Genomic DNA, 19104 nt, shown 5'->3' on the forward strand with positions numbered 1-19104 from the left:
TTCTGAATATTCTTTTGGGTTTACTGCATTAATTTAGAAAGGGTAGATATGTTATTTGTGTGCAGCTCTTCAATCAAACCTTGTGTGTAGGCTGATCTTGCAAAAATGGTTTATTCCATTTTTCTCTGCCTCTTTTTTTAGGCTACACAAGACACAAATGTATTTGTAGCCTATAATCATGAAAATCATAGGTTTGCATTTACCTGCACATACCCTTAAAGCAGCATGTATAGATATAGGAAAGCTTAGTTTATCATACAACTTTCAGTTATTGTGACCATAATTGGTCTGAATGTCATGGATGGTATCACAGGTTATAAATATGTAAATAAGCAACAAAATAATTGATTGGATCAAAAGAAAAACATTATGAACTTACTCAATAAAATAGACTTCCCCTTTTTCGGTGTACGCCATTTCCCAGTTATCAGGTAAGGACCCCAGTTCATCATTGTCTTCAGGCTTCAGCTGTTTCTTCAGATCCATGCTTTCCTTTGACTCATCTGGCTGGCAGTACAATGGAGCAGAATAAGGCTGGGATGAATTCTCACCTGAGGCATCTGTACTCTTGTCTTCATGTTCGCTTGACTCTACATAAGATAGAAAAATACACATTTATCACCCTGGACTCCATTGCTCCTCTGGGCATTACAACATGGAATGGTAACAAAATGTCCCGCAACAGTCAAGTCACATCATCGATGTGTAATAGATAACCAGAAATGCTTTACTAGAACAAGATTTTTCAAAATTGGTCTCGTTATCTTTAGATATATATATATATATATATATATATATATATATTTATATTATAAGCAAAAAATATGTGAAAGTCTGACTTTAGAAAAACACAATAATTGTACAAATTAAAAATGTAGAACGTATGCTTTGGGAGCCATACTGTTTTGGATCTTTCTAGGTTGATTTAGTTTTGCACACACTGTCTGCTAGCATTATACTTCCTTTATATCATAATTTTTGAGCATTTTTATTTGCCTTTATGGCAGTTTGTTTGTTTACACAGAGCCTGTACAGAGTCACTGCAGCTCTTTGTGCCGTCACATGGCGCCCCAAAACAACACTTTTAGGGCACAATACTTTCAATACTTAATATGACACTCTGTAGAACATGCAATTTTGTATGTCTATGAATAAAATTCAAATCGTGTGCAGGGCCCGGTAAAATTATATGGCTCCTTGTATTATAGCCTCTTATTACATATATATATTTTGTTTTAAATTAGGCTCCAAAAAATCTCTTGCCCGAGTAGATAGGCATTTTCACTGAAGAAATAGTATGGCAGTTAGGGTAACTTTGTGACTAGGATCAACTTAAGCTAATTGATGCATTGGCATGTGTCCATCATAAGGGCACAATGCAAAAAAAAATGTCCAGCAGATTTTTTTTCCTGTGTTGGACTCTGTATGGGCAAGTGCTGCCGTCTCAGCTTTCGGATATAGCTAAATAAAGTTTATGCCGATGCATACATGCATGCTGGCGGCCAACAAGACATTTTTGTCATGTTTGGAGAATGCAAGTCTTCCAAAATATTAAAGTATATGGGGGCTCCTAGTATACATCTTCTGCTTGTGAATGAAAGGCTGAGAGAATGTTTAACTATTCGGGAACTCCTGGTGTATCATACTATATGTTCATTTATTTTGCCTTCGTTCTGGTTAATTTGAGTCAAACGAGAAAAATAAAAGGAGTTGTTCACTACTCGGGCATACTCGCTATACTCACCTCCGATGCTGGTGCCATTCCAATGGTGTTTGCACTGACTCTCTCAAGGCATGTGTGACATTATGTCACACAATCCCTGCGGCCAATCAGGAGACGCTTCATTGTCCCTCTCCTTCGCAAGTTATAGATATGCGGAGGAAGTCAGAGCTGCAGCTGCGCTCTCACTTCCTCTGGATGCTTAATTTGCCTGAAAGAGAGGACAGTGCAGAAGCCACTGATAAAGTCATGCGATCCCTGTGACCTATGTCATGACAGCACCGGGAGAGCTAGTACCAACACCGCTGGAACGGCATCAGCACTGGAGAGTGTGTGTGTTTTTATTTTATTAGAGTTAGGATATGGGTGGGAAATAGTGATGGAAATGGGTTGTCCTAAAAGTTTTCTGGAGCACTGGGTCTATGCATTCAAATAATATGATGAATTCAGCATGCACTTAGTGCAAGTATGACTCTTTCAGTAATACGTCATGCTTTTGATCAAGTGATTTGCAATGAAGGGTTTAGAAAAAGATTTTACAAAACATGTTACATACCATGATGTAACAAATCTTAATTTGACATTGTAAAAAACATGTTATATGTCAATATGAAGCTGGTTAGTGGCTATATATTTTACTTACTATTTTATTTTATTAAATATAGTGTTAGAGTTCCGTATAAATTTGGACAGCACAAAGCAATTCATCTTTATCATGCCCTCCTAACAAGACCACAGATATATTGAATAATTAAAAAAAATCCAAAAAGATAAAATTGCACTGACCTGGTGTAACTGCTACTCCATTTCCATTGATGACAGGTCTCTCCTCTTCCTCTTCTTCTGGGGGTTCAATTCCAGCCTTCTCCATGTTGCTTACAGATTTATTGCGCTTGCGTTTCCCCTCAACTCTTGGAATTCCACCAGGAAAAATATGGTCTGTTGCATTTAATAAGAGTGGAGCAGGTTCAGCTGGAGGCTTTGGAGTGCCGTAGTAATTTTCTGTGAATAAGTGTAACATTTCCAGTTTATTATAGTTTACTAAATAACCGAAAATGAAAAATAATAACTTTACTGCCTATGTTCAAAAGCATCTATGTAAGACAACCTGCAAACAAGGGATCGAAAGAGAAAAATACAGATTATAAGTAAAAACTCTTGCCTGAAATTTGCAATCTAGCATCTGGTCGTGTTACTGTTCAGTGATTAACCATTGAGATAAAAAATAGTCAGCTGCTTCAGTTTTTGTTATCTTTTCCACACATACATTGTTCATCCCTTGAAATTTCCATTGTTATTTGTGTCTTGCTTGCAATTTTCTATGATATCCAATTAATTAAAGACCATTTGGAAAAATACTTTGTTTACATGTAAAATGGTAGCCTACGACTAATCTCACCTAAAACTTATCATTTACCGCTCAGAAAGGTTAAAAAAAAACACAGTATCTAAATGTTGCACTAGTATATTACAATCTAAAAGAAGTACGGTAAGCTGAACATTCGAATCATGCAAGTAGAGGCAGTATCATTTCAGCTTTATTCATAGACTAGCTGAAGAGCCCGGCATTGCCTGGGCATAGTAACCAACTGTGGTTAGTTATAACAAATTATAATGATTAAATTGCACATAAAAACATTTCACATCATATATTCAACACTACAGATTTGCAACACAAATTAACTAAACGATTACCCAAGTATCCTCTCCTGTGTGATACTTTCTGCTGAGCTGTGTATCTAATCCTATCGTGTGTTACTGACTGCTCAGCCGTGTATCTAATCCTATCCTGTGTGATACTGACTGCTGAACCGTGTATCTAATCCTATACTGTGTGATACTGACTGCTCAGCCGTGTATCTAATCCTATCCTGTGTGATACTGACTGCTGAGCCGTGTATCTAATCCTATCCTGTGTGATACTGACTGCTGAGCTGTGTATCTAATCCTCTCCTGTGTGATACCGTCTGCTGAGCCGTGTATCTAACCCTATCCTGTGTGATACTGACTGCTGAGCCGTGTACCTAATCCTATCATGTGTGTTACTGTCTGCTCAGCCGTGTATCTAAACCTATCCTGTGTGATACTGACTGCTGAGCCGTGTATCTAATCCTATTCTGTGTGATACTGTCTGCTGAGCCGTGTATCTAATAGACGATAACACCATAGAAATGATAAGAATAATAGGCCTCAGTTACCACAACTGTCTACAAAGAAAACTGTTGCTGATAGCAACCAATCACAGCTCATTTTTCATCTTTTAAACAGCTCTGGGACAGCCTGGTGAGTTTTTAGTGGTGACTTTTGTGTTTCGACTTTTATGTGGCGAGGTTGGTGTATGTGTGGTGAAATGTGTGCTGAGGGTGGTATATGTGTTGAAGCACGTGGTAGTGTGTGGCGCATTTTGTGTGTGTGTTCATATTCCAATGTGTGGTGAGTATCAGGGCCCCACCTTAGCAACTGTATGGTATATACTGTTTGGCGCTATCGCTCTCATTCTTTAAGTCCCCCTTGTTCACATCTGGCAGCTGTCAATTTGCCTCCAATACTTTTCCTTTCACTTTTTCCTCATTATGTAGATAGGAGCAAAATTGTTTGGTGAATTGGAATGCACGGGGTTAAAATTTCGCCTCACAAGATAGCCTATGACGCTCTCGGGGTCCAGACGTGTGACTGTGCAAAATTTTGTGGCTGTAGCTACGACGGTGCAGATGCCAATTCATACATACCCTTTTTCTCCATTATGTAGATAGGGGCAAAATTGTTTGGTGAATTGGAACGCACGGGGTTAAAATTTTGCCTCACAACATAGCCTATGACGAGCTCGGGGTCCAGACGTGTGACTGTCAAAAAATATTTTTTTAAATGTAAAATTTACTGAGTATCAATTAATGAAAATCAAACTGTTTATATTGAATGAAACTTCAAAAACAAACTAATGACCTGGACAGAAATGATGGTACGCTAAATTTAATATTTTGTTGCAGAACCTTTCAAGGCAATAACAGTAAACAAATAATTTCTGTAACTCTCAATGAGACTTTTGCACCTTTCCACAGGTGTTTCGGCCCATTTCTTGTGCGCAATAGTCTCCGGGTGTCTTAGATGTGGAGGATGTCTTTTCCAGAATGCATGTTTCAGCTCCTTCCACAAAGGTTCAATAGGATTTAGATCAGGACTCATAGAAGGCCACTTCAGAATAGTCCAAAGCTTTGCTCATAGCCATTATTGGATGTTTTCAGCTTTGTTTTGGGTTATTATCTAGTTGGACGACCCATGACATGTGACTCAGACCAAACTGACACTGGGCAGTACATTTTGCACCAGAATGCCTCGATAGTCTTCAGATTTCATTGTACTCTGCACAGAATAAAAACTCTCTGTGCCAGATGACGCAAAGCAGCCTCAACACATAACCGAGCCTCCTCTATGTTTCACAGCAGGTACAATGTTTTTTTTTGTATGCTTTATTTTTGTACCTGTCACTGTAGAGCTGCTGTGATGTGCCAAAAACTTCCAGTTTTGTCTCATCTGTCCAAAGGACCTTTTCCAAGAAGATTTGTGGCTTATCAATACGCATTTTGGCAAATTCCAGGCTTGCGCTTTTATGATTCGCTTTTAAAAGTGGTTCCATCCTCAGTCAAGATAAGCCAAGCCAAGATAGCAATGGATGTTGCTATCTGATACTGGCGTGCCTTGACCTTGAAGTCCACCTTTAATCTCTTTGAAAGTTGTTTTGGGCTCGTTGGTTACCATTCTTATTATCTTCAATTTGTTACCAACGTTCCTCTTACGGTCACATCCAGGAAAGGTGGTTAACATTCCATAGATCTTAAATTCCTGAATAATATATGCAACTGTAGTAACAGGAATATTAAGCTGTTAGAGCCTTTATCTTTAAAATGTTTATTTAAACTTTTCTTTGTAAATTCCTGAGAAAACGCACTTTAGCATTCTTTGGTCCATGTTCAGTGTGGTACACACCGTGATAATAATCAAAGGTTCTTAACAATCAAATATTGGCAGCAGCAGGATAGCAGTAGGGTGTTTGAAACCTAACTTTTAATACAATCATATAAAAACCAGGGGATGTCTCAAAACAAACAATACCACAAGGAAAAGTGCTCAATAGTAGAGATGGGCAAAGCCAAACACTAAGGTTCAGCGTCCGTACCAAACACCTACTGTGTAGGCATGGACACCGGACATGGACTTCACAAGGAAATCCATGTTACTGTTTGGGTTTGGCCCCCAAAATTGGGTGTTTCTAGTGCTGTCATACGCAAGACACTGCCTCTGATCGGGGGTAAAATCACTACCGCCGGTCAGACAGCCATGGTTCCCACGCTGTCAAATAACAGCGTGAGCCTGCAGCTGTGATCGGAGGTAAAAAGTTTACCTTCACTGTCATGGATTTTAGCAGTGAATGAAGAGTGACTGATCAGTCCAGGAGGAGAAAAAGACATTTTTCAGAAATGAGATATATGACAAAGCTTATCTTCACTTGTATTATTGATTTATGAAAAAAATCCAAAACAAAATTAAAATGATAACTACCTTATATATTATCAATGATTAACACTAGAGATTAACAGATCCCTTAGTACAACCCCTGAATTAGGTCAGTGCTCTCTGGCCATGGACTGGGGCTGCAAGAATTTCCATCTGGTGTTTGATTTGCCGGCTTGGCATGACGTCATCTACATGGTGAGCAGCGTACATGTCATGGTAATCCAAACTCAAGCCTGGTATCCAGAAGAATAAGGAACTTCATATAGCTACTACCCAAGGCCAGAGACCACAGACTTGGATATTGGACTGGGGCTGCACAAGAAGATCCGCTCATCTCCAATTACCACATGAGTGGCTTTTCTGACCTTTTATTTTACATTTTCAAAAATGTTATCTCACCAGCCCAACAGATTTACAACTATTTCAACGAGTAATTGAGTAATTGGTATAAATTAGAGCAGAAATCTATATCAGTTTTTACAACACATAGTTCCCAAAGATGCCCCAGCTTTATTCATTTTTTTGTGTTACTAATGAAAGTTTATTTTTCTCCCCAATCCACTCTAAATCTTTTACATTTTCTTTAACATAGTAAACAATAATAATTCTTGGATGACAATGATAAAAAGATTATCCTAAAGATATTTACTTTATAATTTTTTTCACAGTATCATGGGAAATACCTGTACAAACCTGTTATGTTAATTATATTTATATAAATTATGAGACACTGGAGTTATCTTGCAGTTGATGGGTTTGTTTTTTTTGTCGCTCACTGATAGCTGGTATCTTGGGAAATTTGCTGTGGAAAATTAGCTCTGAGCCATTTTTGTTTTTTGTCTGCGAGATACTCATGAAACTACATTTGTAGCTGGAGTGCTTTGAAATCTATCCACAGCTCAGACAGATGGCACGTCTTGAGCAATTATACTTCACTCATGCTTTGCTAGCTGATCAATGTCTTTCAACTTAAGCTCTGGGAATCAAATTGGTAAGGTCAGAAACTGAGGGATAACTTTTCACTCTCTCCATCAGTAAGTCTTCACAGGCAACTCCACCGACCAATGCTAAATGGTTTGAAAATTAGGTGCCATTGATTATACAGCTCAAATGTGAAGTAGGTACACAGTCTGTAGATTGACAGCACAATCACCGTTCCAGCAGATAGTTTAATGTGTTAAACATTGATATTGTAGAAAATGTACCACCACAAGATAGGATTTTGCTTGCAATAATTTTTACTGCCGGCTTGACAAGAACATTTTTTAACACTGCTAAATGGAGAAGAAAAAAAATCAGTACAGCAACAGATTAAAGGGAACCTGTCACCAGGTTTGGCCGATAGGAGGTTCGGCCACTGCCTTTCAGGGTTTATCTACAGCATTCTATAATGCTGTAGATAAACCCCCAATCTGACCTGTAAGATAAGAAAAATAACTTATACTCACCTGCGGGGCGTCCGGTCTGATGGGTGTCGCAGGTCTTGGTCCGGCTCCTCCCATCTTCTTGCAATGCCGCAAGATAAGTACACATAAGCAGGAGCACGATGCCGGGGAGCCATGAAGCATGCAGCAGGGCAGCATCGCAAGAAGATGGGAGATGCCGAACTAGGACCTGCAACATCCACCGGACCAGACCACCACTGGTTGAGTATAATAAAAGCAATTTTTCTTCTCTTGCAGGTCAGATCGGGGGCTTATCTACAGCATTATAGAATGCTGTATATAAGTCCTGAAATGGGGTGGCTGTAATTTGTATCGGCCAAACCTGGTAAAGAGTTCCCTTTAAATGTTTAAAACTAGTAAAAAAGTCAGGGAATGAAGCCAGCCAATGAAGAGTAGTAGGTGCATTATCAGACATATTCCTGGGCAGCAGGAGCATTACCAGATATATTTTGAGGACAAGAACAGTGAAATAAAATTGATTGTATTCTCTAATTTCAGATTAGTTCATTAAAAAAAGCTAAAAAACGAAAAAAATAAAAACATACAAACACCAAAAAGCAAACGTGCTGGAACAATTTATGTAAAACTATTGTTGACGTCAAAACTATAGAAATCTAAATTATGGAAAATTACTAGTTGGTTTAAATGCCACCCACCTTACCCCTCAAGGCCAACTGAAATTAGGAGAATATTGTAAGTAAGGAAAAAAAAACGAATATATGACTTCACTCTTCCATATAAGAGCGTCCTGTACAGTACAAACAATCCCCCCCAAAAAACAAGTCAAATGAAGAGTAGTAGGTGCATTATCAGACATATTCCTGGGCAGCAGGAGCATTACCAGATATATTTTGAGGACAAGAAGAGTGAAATAAAATTGATTGTATGCTCTAATTTCAGATTAGTTCATTAAAAAAAAGCTAAAAAACGAAAAAAATAAAAACACACAAACACCAAAAAGCAAACGTGCTGGAACAATTTATGTAAAACTACTGTTGACGTCAAAACTATAGAAATCTAAATTATGGAAAATTACTAGTTGGTATAAATGCCACCCACCTTACCCCTAAAAGCCAACTGAAATTAGGAGAATATTGTAAGTAAGGAAAAAAAAACAAATATATGACTTCACTCTTCCATATAAGAGCGTCCCGTACAATACAAACAATCCAAAAAAAAAACAAGTCAAACCCAACCTATGTTTTAAGATGATCATACAGTACTTGTAGTATAATAAACTTAGCAAATTGCTCTACTTGAGTGAAGCTAATAGACGGCCAATCAGTGCATGTAATTTAGTAACATATGGCTTCATCCCTTCATCCCTGGTCTAAAAAGCTACATTTGCTATGCTTCCGGTCAGCGTGCTGATTGTGCACAAAACAGACTGCACACGGACCGCATAATCACGAATGTCAGGCAACGTCCTAGTGCACCCAAGCAATTTCTTATATCACAGGATGCACAATTCTAAATAATTTATGAAAGAACATTCAGTAGCCAAACTGGAGCTTGGGATATGGTGAGATCCACATTGAGCTGATAAGGGTATTGCCTACCGAAGCCTTTTGATAAGATAACATTTGTCAGAAGGAACTATTGTGAAATCAACTATGTCATCTCCTTTAGCTTGGAAAAAACACTCACCAGAATTTACGAAGTGAGTTAAGCCCCCGTCACACATAGCGATCTCGCTAGTGAGATCACTGCTGAGTCACAAGTTTTGTGACGCAACAGTGATTTCACCATCGAGATCGCTGTATGTGACACTTAGCAGCGACTAGCCCCCCTGCCGGTTATCGCTAATCGTCCTGGAATGGCCAGGACATTTTTTTGATCGCTGGTCTCCTGCTGGCCAGCACGCATCACTGCGTGTGACAGGCAGGAGACCAGCGATCAGCGAGCAGGAGCTAGTAACTAAGGTAAACAGAGGGTTTCTAAGCAGCACGCAGCGCTTAGAAACCCAATGTGTACCTTAGTTACCAGCACGCTGGTGCAGGGAGCAGGTAACTAAGGTACACATCGGGTTTCTAAGTGCCGCACGCCGCTTAGAAACCTGATGTGTACCTTGGTTACCAGCTCCCTGCACCAGCGCGCTGGTAACTAAGGTACACAGTGGGTAACTAAGCGACGTGCTGTTAAAGAAGGGGTTAATTTCTGTTCTGAATATAATACTAGAAAATAGTATTGTGCAAGAATGACCTTTTATCCAGTTATCATCAGTCTACGTGCAGATTATTTTATGGCCTGATAGTTCTGCATATATTCCAAGAAATTGGTCCAGAACATATTGTTGCTTCCAAAATTCTGTAACTCAGTCCAAGTTCTCTTAAGAACCTCAACTTTTGACATATGAAAAGTTCTGTAATGTTCGCCCACATTTTATTATGTAATCTATCTCGTGTCTCAGGATGTGTTTGACAACCAATTGTATAACTCATATTTCTGCCAGATTATTATGTAAACTCCTCTTCATCTTGCCAATTGTTACGAAATGTTACAGAATTGTCCATTTTTGTCCATTTCCTCTTGTGATGGGCTATAAAGGACTTATCCTGCCCCCTCCAATAAACGGGAGATTTACTTGATAGACAAGAACCTGTGCCTCTCGTTTTATTTCTCCCAATCCTAGGTACCTAGGCAAAAGCTCCACCTGAGCTATACCCGAGGATACATAGAAATCCCTTCTCCGACAGTGCGTCGCTTGTTACCCGCATGTCGCTGGTGCTAATCTCTGGTGAAGCTGCCTGTTTGGCAGCTCACCAGCGATCATGTAGCGACGCACCAGCGATCCTGACAAGGTCATATCATTGTCGGGATCGCTGGTGCGTCGCTATGTGTGACGGTGCCCTTAGGGAGGAAGAACAACAAACTTGCACATGCACTTCAGGAAATAAAGACGCTCAGACTGAACAGCCAAGTTAATTCGTAAGTAGACTGTATCATATCAGGCAGATAACCCAAGAACTGATCCAATGGACTTCTAACTCCGCAGATTGGACCTGTGGCAAGAATTCACCCTATTTGATATGGGCAAACTACAATGTCCAGCCTCCAGTGCAAGAGTATTTTCAGGAAGGTCAGTGGCTTTGTCACACCCAAGCAGAACAGGTTATTTAAGAGTGGGAATAACATTTGTCAAAATGAAGCAGGCATAGATATGCTTTAACAGATGATGAACATTATTAAAATCAGCCATGCCATCTGCCTGCCTGGCTTTTGAGGTTCTTCAATTTACACAGTTCTGCTGCCAGTGCTAAATGCCCATGCTCAGACAATCAGCTACTCCCTTGTCCATGACTTCATCTACAATGTAGTACTACTGCTGCTGGGTCTGCCATTGTTAAATATCTCTCTGCTTGCACAGCATTATTCTTTACTGTGCAACTTCTGCTACACCTTGCCTGCCCCATCCTATATTTTTAGTGTGCAGCTTTTGCTGCTGCACAGATACAGTACGTCAGCCACACTTTTCCTGGATGCACACAGTGTTTTATAATGCAAGTCATTTATAATGTTTAGCTTGCAAAACAGAAGACTGAGAGGAGACAATAGCTGTCTACAAATATCTCAAGGGCTGTCACATTGTAGAAAGATCATCTTTATTCTCATTTGCAAAAGGAAAGACTAGAAGCAATGGGATGAAACTGAATGGGAGGAGACAGATTAGATATTAGAAAAAACTTTTTGACAGTTAGAGTGATCAATGAGTGGAACAGGCTGCAACGAGAGGTGGTGAGTTCTCCTTCAATAGAAGTCTTCAAACAGAGGCTGGACAGACATCTGTCTGGGATGATTTAGCGAATCATCCTGCTTTGAGCAGAGGGTTGGACCAGATGGCCCAGTAGGTCGCTTCCAACTCTATGATACTATGATTCTATGACACTAGGAAATTAGGAAATATACCTCGTTGCAGCACACAAACATCTAACAGCTCCCAAAATACCAGTAATTTTTTTGCACAGCTTGTTTTCAAGCTATTGCTTCTTCACTTTGAAAATGCCTCTCATGTTGTCCTCTTCCATCTGTACCAGTCTGTCATTGTTAGCTTGTTTACTGTAATTTGTATGTAACCCCTTCTCGTGTACAGCACCATGGAATCAATGGTACCATATAAATAAATAATATTAATAATGTTCTTGCTCCTCCAAAAATGGATAGTTTTGGATTGGATGGCTTAACAAAATACCTTTGTAATTGTTTTGCTATTTTGATAATAGAAAGACTGTTACAGGTCACCAAAATATAACTTTTTCACTCACAGTTGAGGTGCCAATACCTCTTCACTTTTGAAAACACCACATCTGTGTTGGCTAACTAAAAGGGACAATTTTTGGATGGCTTGCGAAAATCCTATCATTTCTTCATTTAGCGAAGGCTGTTGATACTCCTTGTGACAGATCGTACAGGGTAAGGGGTGTGTCGACTTCACTCACCTCTGGGGAGGAGAGAGAATGGCCAAGCAGGGATTGGCTCTCCGGTGCCACCACTTACCCAGGTCAGTCAGGGAACAGCACTGAGGGCAAATAGTCACCAGAGAAGCTTCCCTTATAGATACGAGTTATTGATGAGCTCCCTGTGAGGGGGGATATAAATCACCAGTCCAGGGTGGGGATATATATGTAATCCTCCCGGCCGTCACTGTCAGAGTTCCTCACTAACACAGTATGGTATGCTGCCACCAGTTCCTCATTAGATATAAGCTGCCCGAAGCTCTAAATGGGACAGCAGCAGCGTCACTTGATTCTGCTGGATTTTATCTGTGCAGGGAGACCAAATGCGGCTACCGTATTTAATTTCTGGCAGCTATGCTTTATAACCCAGTAACACAGAGTTCTAAAGGTGGCTGCATGGTATGGGCTTTTGGGGAAAGGAATGCAGATTCTGATTATGTGCTTGGCTAGGTTCTGAGATATTGCATTCTTTTATTATAGGTCATTTTCTAGTTTCCATATCTCAGAGCCTTGTGCTGTTGAGTCTGGGATCTGCGGTGCCACTATGTTTGCGTGTCAGCCTGAGTCCAACAAAGGAAGCCAGTTGGCTGGTGACTGCACAAAAGTTTCCACCCCTGTGATAATTGCTGGACTTGGTGCTGGGGGACACAGGGTCTATGCCTTTTGCCCCCCCTGGGGAGAGTTTCAAAGGCCTTTTTGCTGGAGGTAATTAAAAAAGTCATTGGTTTGCCCTGTCCAAGGAAGAGCCTTCTCTGGATAATAAAGTACCATTGTTTGATGTGTATTTAACTTCTCTTTCAGCCTGGGGAATGCCAAAGGTGGGGGCTGAGTATGGGAGCAAGTATTTTGGGCCAAACTGTATCTGATAGGAAATTCCATCAGATATCAAAATTATATATAATTTTCCCATCTTTCACACTCCTCAAACAGATACATTTTGCATTCTCCAGTGTGAAAAACTGCAGCATCTAACGTTTGTAACAGCTGAGTATACAAACCAGCAAAGCAGTCATTTGTCGACAAAAGAGTATAAGTTTTGGACAGTTTTTACAATTTAACAAGTCAAAAAGTATGATGCTGCAGTATGATAAATGGGTTGTTTCCAGCAGTTACCACCTGTTTTCCCCTAGCCAGATGGACTGAGGTCACTTGGATACCAATAAAGCAGTGTTTGAATTAAATAGCACTAAAAGTTCGGTACAGTTCTAGGAGACAACCTAGTGATACACAGGTATTTTCCAGGCAATTAAAGGCTTTGCAGTTTTGAGATTCACAAAAAACATATTCAATGCTAATCAAATTTTGAGAAAAATTTGGTACAGCTGGCAAATTTGAATTTTAAAAGATCTACTCATCTTTAAACAGAAATGAAACAGACATTACTGATGCCGAAAGGAAAAAAAAATAAAAAAAATGTGACAATCAAGTTAATCAATATGACTGTATGGATTTAGACAAAAACACTGTGCACAGGTGAAAGCATAGGGTTTTTTTTATGTTGGTTCTAGCGTAAAAGCAATTAGGAGTAAAAATAATCCAATTCCAGGTACACAAGTTCTAGTAATTTTTAAACATCAGAAACAAGAAATAAAGATACACAACCAGGCAAGGGAATAAGAAATGCCAAAAATAAAGGGCCTAACACCCACATAGACGCCAAACTGATGCAAATGCTAACTACATACTCATGTTTTATGCCATTTGATCCAAGTACAGATAGTCAGAAACCAATGAACATTGGCTAAGTGCACACGTACTTTTTTGCCCTGCGGATTTTTCCGTGCAGAATTTAAGAAATCCACAGATTTCTTCCTGTTTTTTTGCAGTTTTCTTGCGGTTTTTGTGCGGTTTTCCCCTGCGGATTTCCCCCTGGGGATTTGGAGAATGGATCAGGTGGAAAACTGCACAAAAGAAGTGACATGCTGCATATTTTGAACCACAAGAAAACCGCACGGAAAAATCCACAGCGTCTGCACAGCGTTTTTTTTTCTATTGATTAACATGCTACTGTACATCACAATGCGGATATGCAGCGTTTCTGCGCGGTAAAATCCGCTGCGGATCCGCTGGAAATCTGCATCGTGTGCACATGGCCTTAGATTTTCCTGCTTGTTCTTTTAAAAACCAAGAAACTTGTCTACAAATAATTTAATGCAAGATCAAAGAATTGTTCAACAAGCTGGTCCGACTTTTTCTCCTATGTCTGTTAAAATGATGGCCATTTAATATAGATTGCTTGCAGAGGAGTTCTGGCTGCAGCTGTTAACCATTTAAACGCTACTTTCTATCTCCAACAAAGGCATTTAAAAGGAACAGATGGAGCTGCATGCACTTGCTGGTGTGGGGGTGCCAGTGGGTTACTTTGGCAGTCGGGGGCCTGCTGAAAGGTCCCCATTACCTCCCATCTTGGTACTCCTCTGAAGTTCAGCTATATATTGTATTGCAGTATATGGTAAAAACGATTGGACGATAGCAGGTTCAAGTCCCTTAAAGAAACTAAAAAAATATAGAGAAGTCCAAATCACACCACTTTTCCCCCCATGATAAATACATAAAAAACAAACATTTGATATTTCCACATTCATAAAAGTCAGATTTATAAAAATATTAAAACTGTTTTGTCTCTACTCCTCCCTAAAAAAAAGAAATAAAGCATATTAAAACATGGTATATATCCAAAAGTGATCCAAATAAAAGTGTCAGCTCATCACACAAAAATCTAGACCTCACCCAGCTCAATCTATGGAAAAACAAAAATGATACGAATCAAGGAAAATGGCGGCACACATACATACACACATGCATCCATCCATACACTCATGGCAGAAAGTGTTGGCACCCTTGAAATCATTTAAGTAAATAAAGTACTTCTCTCAGAAAATTTCTGCAATTACATGTTTTTTTAAAACATATGTTTATCCTTTGTATGTATTGGAACAACACAAAACAAGCAAAAATAGCTAATTAGACATAATTTCAACAAAAAAAACCAAAATGATCTGGACAAAATTGTTTGCACCCTTAACCTAATATTTGCTTGCACACTTTGTGGAATAAATAATTGCAATCAATGCTTCCTATAACCATCAATAAGCTTCTTAGACCTCTCAAATGGAATTTGGACCACTTTTTTGAAAACTGATCCAGGTCTCTTTTATTTTAAGGGCACTTTCTCCCAACAGAAATTTTAAGATCTCTCCTCATGTGTTCAATGGGATGTAGATCCGGACTTATTGCTGGTTACTTCAGAACTGTCCAGCGCTTTGTTTCCATCGATTTCTGGGAGCTTCTTAAAGTATTTTTGGTGTCATTATTCTGCTGAAAAACCCATGAACTAGTACGCAAACCCAGCTTTCTGACACTGGTTAGTAAAGATGGAGGCAATATACAGTAGGTGCCAAATACTGATGAGACAACCACTCAGTATTTTGCATCGGTGTTGCTGCCATTTTTACTACATGGGTGTGCTGTATCCTGAGAGTGCATTAGTTTGGAGACCTGGGCAAGTAAATACTGCTGCCCCTTAATTGCTGCATTAATAACAAAACTACATTGCGACCCAAAATCCTTTGGTAATCTTCAGATTTCATAATGTATTGCACACAGTCAAGGCACCCAGTTCCAGAGGGAGCAAGACAACCCCAAAACATCTTTGAACCTCCACCATATTTGACTGTAAGTACTGTGCTCTTTTCTTTGTAGGCCTCATTCAGTTATCTGTAAATAGAATTAAATGCTATACCAAATAGCTCTATCTTGGTCTCATCTATCCACAAGACACTTTCTCAGAAGGATTTTGGCTTTCTCACGTACATTTTGGCAAACTGTAGTCTAACTTTTTTATGTCTCGCTGGCACTCATGCATCCTGAGCCTCTAAAAAAGCTAGAATTTCTTTGGAAATTTATTGGGGCTGCTAATCCACCATCCAGACTATACTGTGCTGTAACCTTTCATCAATTATTCTCAGTTGTCCACATCCAGAGTGATCAGCTACAGTGCCATGGGTTGTAAACTTGTTTATTATGCTGCACACCATGGACAAGGAATTTCAAGATCCCTGGAGATGGACTTGTAATATGAAGATTGCTGACATTTTTCAACAATTTTGGTTCTCAAGTTCTCAGACACTTCACTTCTCCACTTTCTGCTCTCCATGCTTAGTGCGGCACACACAGACACACAATGCAAAGATTGAGTCAACTTCTTCCCTTTTTATCTGGTTTCAAGCATGATTTTCATATTGCCCGCACCTACTACTTGCCACGGTTGAGTTTGAATGAGCATCACATATTTGTAACAAAATTGTCTAAAATTGTTTACACACAATTTTGTAAGGTGCCAAAAATTTTGTTGGGTCCATTTTGGGGGTTTTGTATGAAATCATGTCCAGTTTACCTTTTTTTCCTCTTTTTGTGCTGTTCCAATACACACAAAGGAAATAAACATGTGCATAACAGAACGTGTAAGAGCAATACTTTTCTGGGAGAAATACTTCATTTTCTGGAACAATTTTAAGGGGGCCAACACTTTCGGCCATGACTACATACACACACACATACAGTTAGGTCCATATATATTTGGACAGAGACAACATTTTTCTAATTTTGGTTCTAGACATTACCACAATGAATTTTAAACAAAACAATTCAGATGCAGTTGAAGTTGACTTTCAGCTTTCATTTGAGGGTATCCACATTAAAATTGGATGAAGGGTTTAGGAGTTTCAGCTCCTTAACATGTGCCACCCTTTTTTTAAAGGGACCAAAAGTAATTGGACAGATTAAATAATTGTAAATAAAATGTTCATTTCTAGTACTTGGTTGAAAACTCTTTGTTGGCAATGACTGCCTGAAGTCTTGAACTCATGGACATCACCAGATGCTGTGTTTCCTCCTTTTTGATGCTCTGCCAGGCCTTCACTGCGGTGGTTTTCCGTTGCTGTTTGTTTAGTCTTTAAAGGTACTGTCACACTAAGCGATATCGCTAGCAATATCGCTATAACTTGTGACGTTATAGTGATATTGCTAGCGATATCGCTGTGTCTGATACTTACCTACGACCCGCTCCCCCGCTGGTTATCGCTGATCGCACGAGAACGTCCAGGACTGTTTCTCGTCGTCAGCTTCCTGCGGTCCTTCCTGTGGAGAGATGAGCGACGAGCGTGGAGCCGGGCGGGAGGACGCAGGATCGCCTAGTGTGATAGGTAAGTAGCGACCCCCGTCCCCAGCGATGTCGCTGGTGAGATCTGCCTGTGTGGCAGCTCACTAGTGACCACTTAGCGATGTACCAGCGATCCTGACTGCGTCATATCGCTGGTCGGGATCGCTGGTACATCGCTAAGTGTGACAGTACCTTAACAAGTGAAATACATGATCAATTGGGTTGAGATCAGGTGACTGACTTGGCCATTCAAGAATATTCCACTTCTTTGCTTTAATAAACTCCTGGGTTGCTTTGGTTTTATGTTTTGGGTCATTGTCCATCTGTAGTATGAAACGACGATCAATCAGTTTGGATGCATTTGGCTGGATCTGAGCACACAGTATGGCTCTGAATACCTCAGAATTCATTCGGCTGCATCTGTCCTGTGTCACATCATCAATAAACACTAGTGACCCAGTGCCACTGGCAGCCATGCATGCCCAAGCCATCACACTGCCTCCGCCGTGTTTTACAGATGATGTGGTATGCTTTGGATCATGAGCTGTACCACGCCTTCACCACACTTTTCTCTTTCCATCATTCTGGTAGAGGTTGATCTTGGTTTCATCTGTCCAAAGAATGTTCTTCCAGAACTGTGCTGACTTTTTTAGATTTTTTTAGCAAAGTCCAGTCAAGCCTTTTTATTCTTGATGCTTATGAGTGGCTTGCACCGTGCAATGAACCCTCTGTATTACTTTCATGCAGTCTTCTCTTTATGGTAGATTTGGATATTGATACGCCAACCTCCTGGAGAGTGTTGTTCACTTGGTTGGCTGTTGTGAAGGGGTTTCTCTTTACCATGGACATTATTCTGCGATCATCCACCACAGTTCTCTTCCGTGGGCGCCCAGGTCTTTTTGCATTAATGAGTTCACCAGTGCTTTCTTTCTTTCTCAGGATGTACCAAACTGTAGATTTTGCCAATGGGAGGGGCTGGTGAGGATCCAGCGGTCATGGTGCACATTGGCAAAAATGACAAAGTTAGAGGTAGGTGGAAGGTCCTTAAAGATGATTTCAGGGAATTAGGCTGTAAACTTAAAGCAAGGACCTCCAAGGTGGTATTTTCAGAAATACTTTCTGTACCATGTGCCACGCCAGAGAGGCAACGGGAGATTAGGGAGGTTAATAAGTGGTTCAGGAATTGGTGTAGGAAGGAGGGGTTTGGGTTCCTGCAGAACTGGGCAGACTTCTCAGTTGGCTACAGGTTCTACGCTAGGGACGGGTTGCACCTCAATGGGGAGGGTGCAGCTGTGCTGGGGGAGAAAATGGCTAGAAGGTTGGAGGAGTGTTTAAACTAGGGACGGGGGGAGGGTATTCCTTTTATAGGAGGGGAAGACAGTGCAGATAGAGACCTGGGCACAAATAATGAAATTGGGGGTGGGGGTGGCATGGGGGGTGGGGTTAGAACAGTTAATAATTTAAGAAAGAATAGAGGTACAGAGAGATACATAAAGTGCATGTATACTAATGCCAGAAGCCTCGCCAACAAGATGGAGAAATTGGAGTTAATGTTGTTGGAACATAATTATGACATGGTGGGGATATCGGAGACATGGCTGGACGAGAGCCATGACTGGGTGGTTAATTTACAGGGCTATAGTCTGTTCAGAAATGACCGAACAAATAAGCGAGGGGGAGGCGTGTGTTTATATGTAAAATCATCCTTAAAACCCATCCTTCGTGATAATATATATGAATCTAATGAAAATGTAGAGTCCCTGTGGGTAGAGATAAGGGGAGGGGGGAAAATAATAAATTACTGATAGAGGT

General features: G+C 40.1%; 1 protein-coding gene across 1 annotated transcript in view; it reads right to left on the reverse strand.

Annotated features, from left to right (window-relative positions):
- Nucleotides 1–19104, reverse strand: part of MAGI2 (membrane associated guanylate kinase, WW and PDZ domain containing 2) — a 1360388-nt gene that overhangs the window by 507226 nt on the left and 834058 nt on the right. The window contains exons 4-5 of the mRNA XM_073551424.1: nt 2507–2722; nt 380–590 (exon numbers count right to left, since the gene is read on the reverse strand). Of these exons, the coding sequence (XP_073407525.1) occupies nt 380–590; nt 2507–2722 (427 nt within the window). The remainder of the gene's footprint in view (nt 1–379; nt 591–2506; nt 2723–19104) is intronic.

Source organism: Dendrobates tinctorius, unplaced genomic scaffold (assembly GCF_039654945.1).
Source record: "Dendrobates tinctorius isolate UK_male_01 unplaced genomic scaffold, ASM3965494v1 ptg000176l, whole genome shotgun sequence".
Lineage (NCBI taxonomy): Eukaryota > Metazoa > Chordata > Amphibia > Anura > Dendrobatidae > Dendrobates > Dendrobates tinctorius.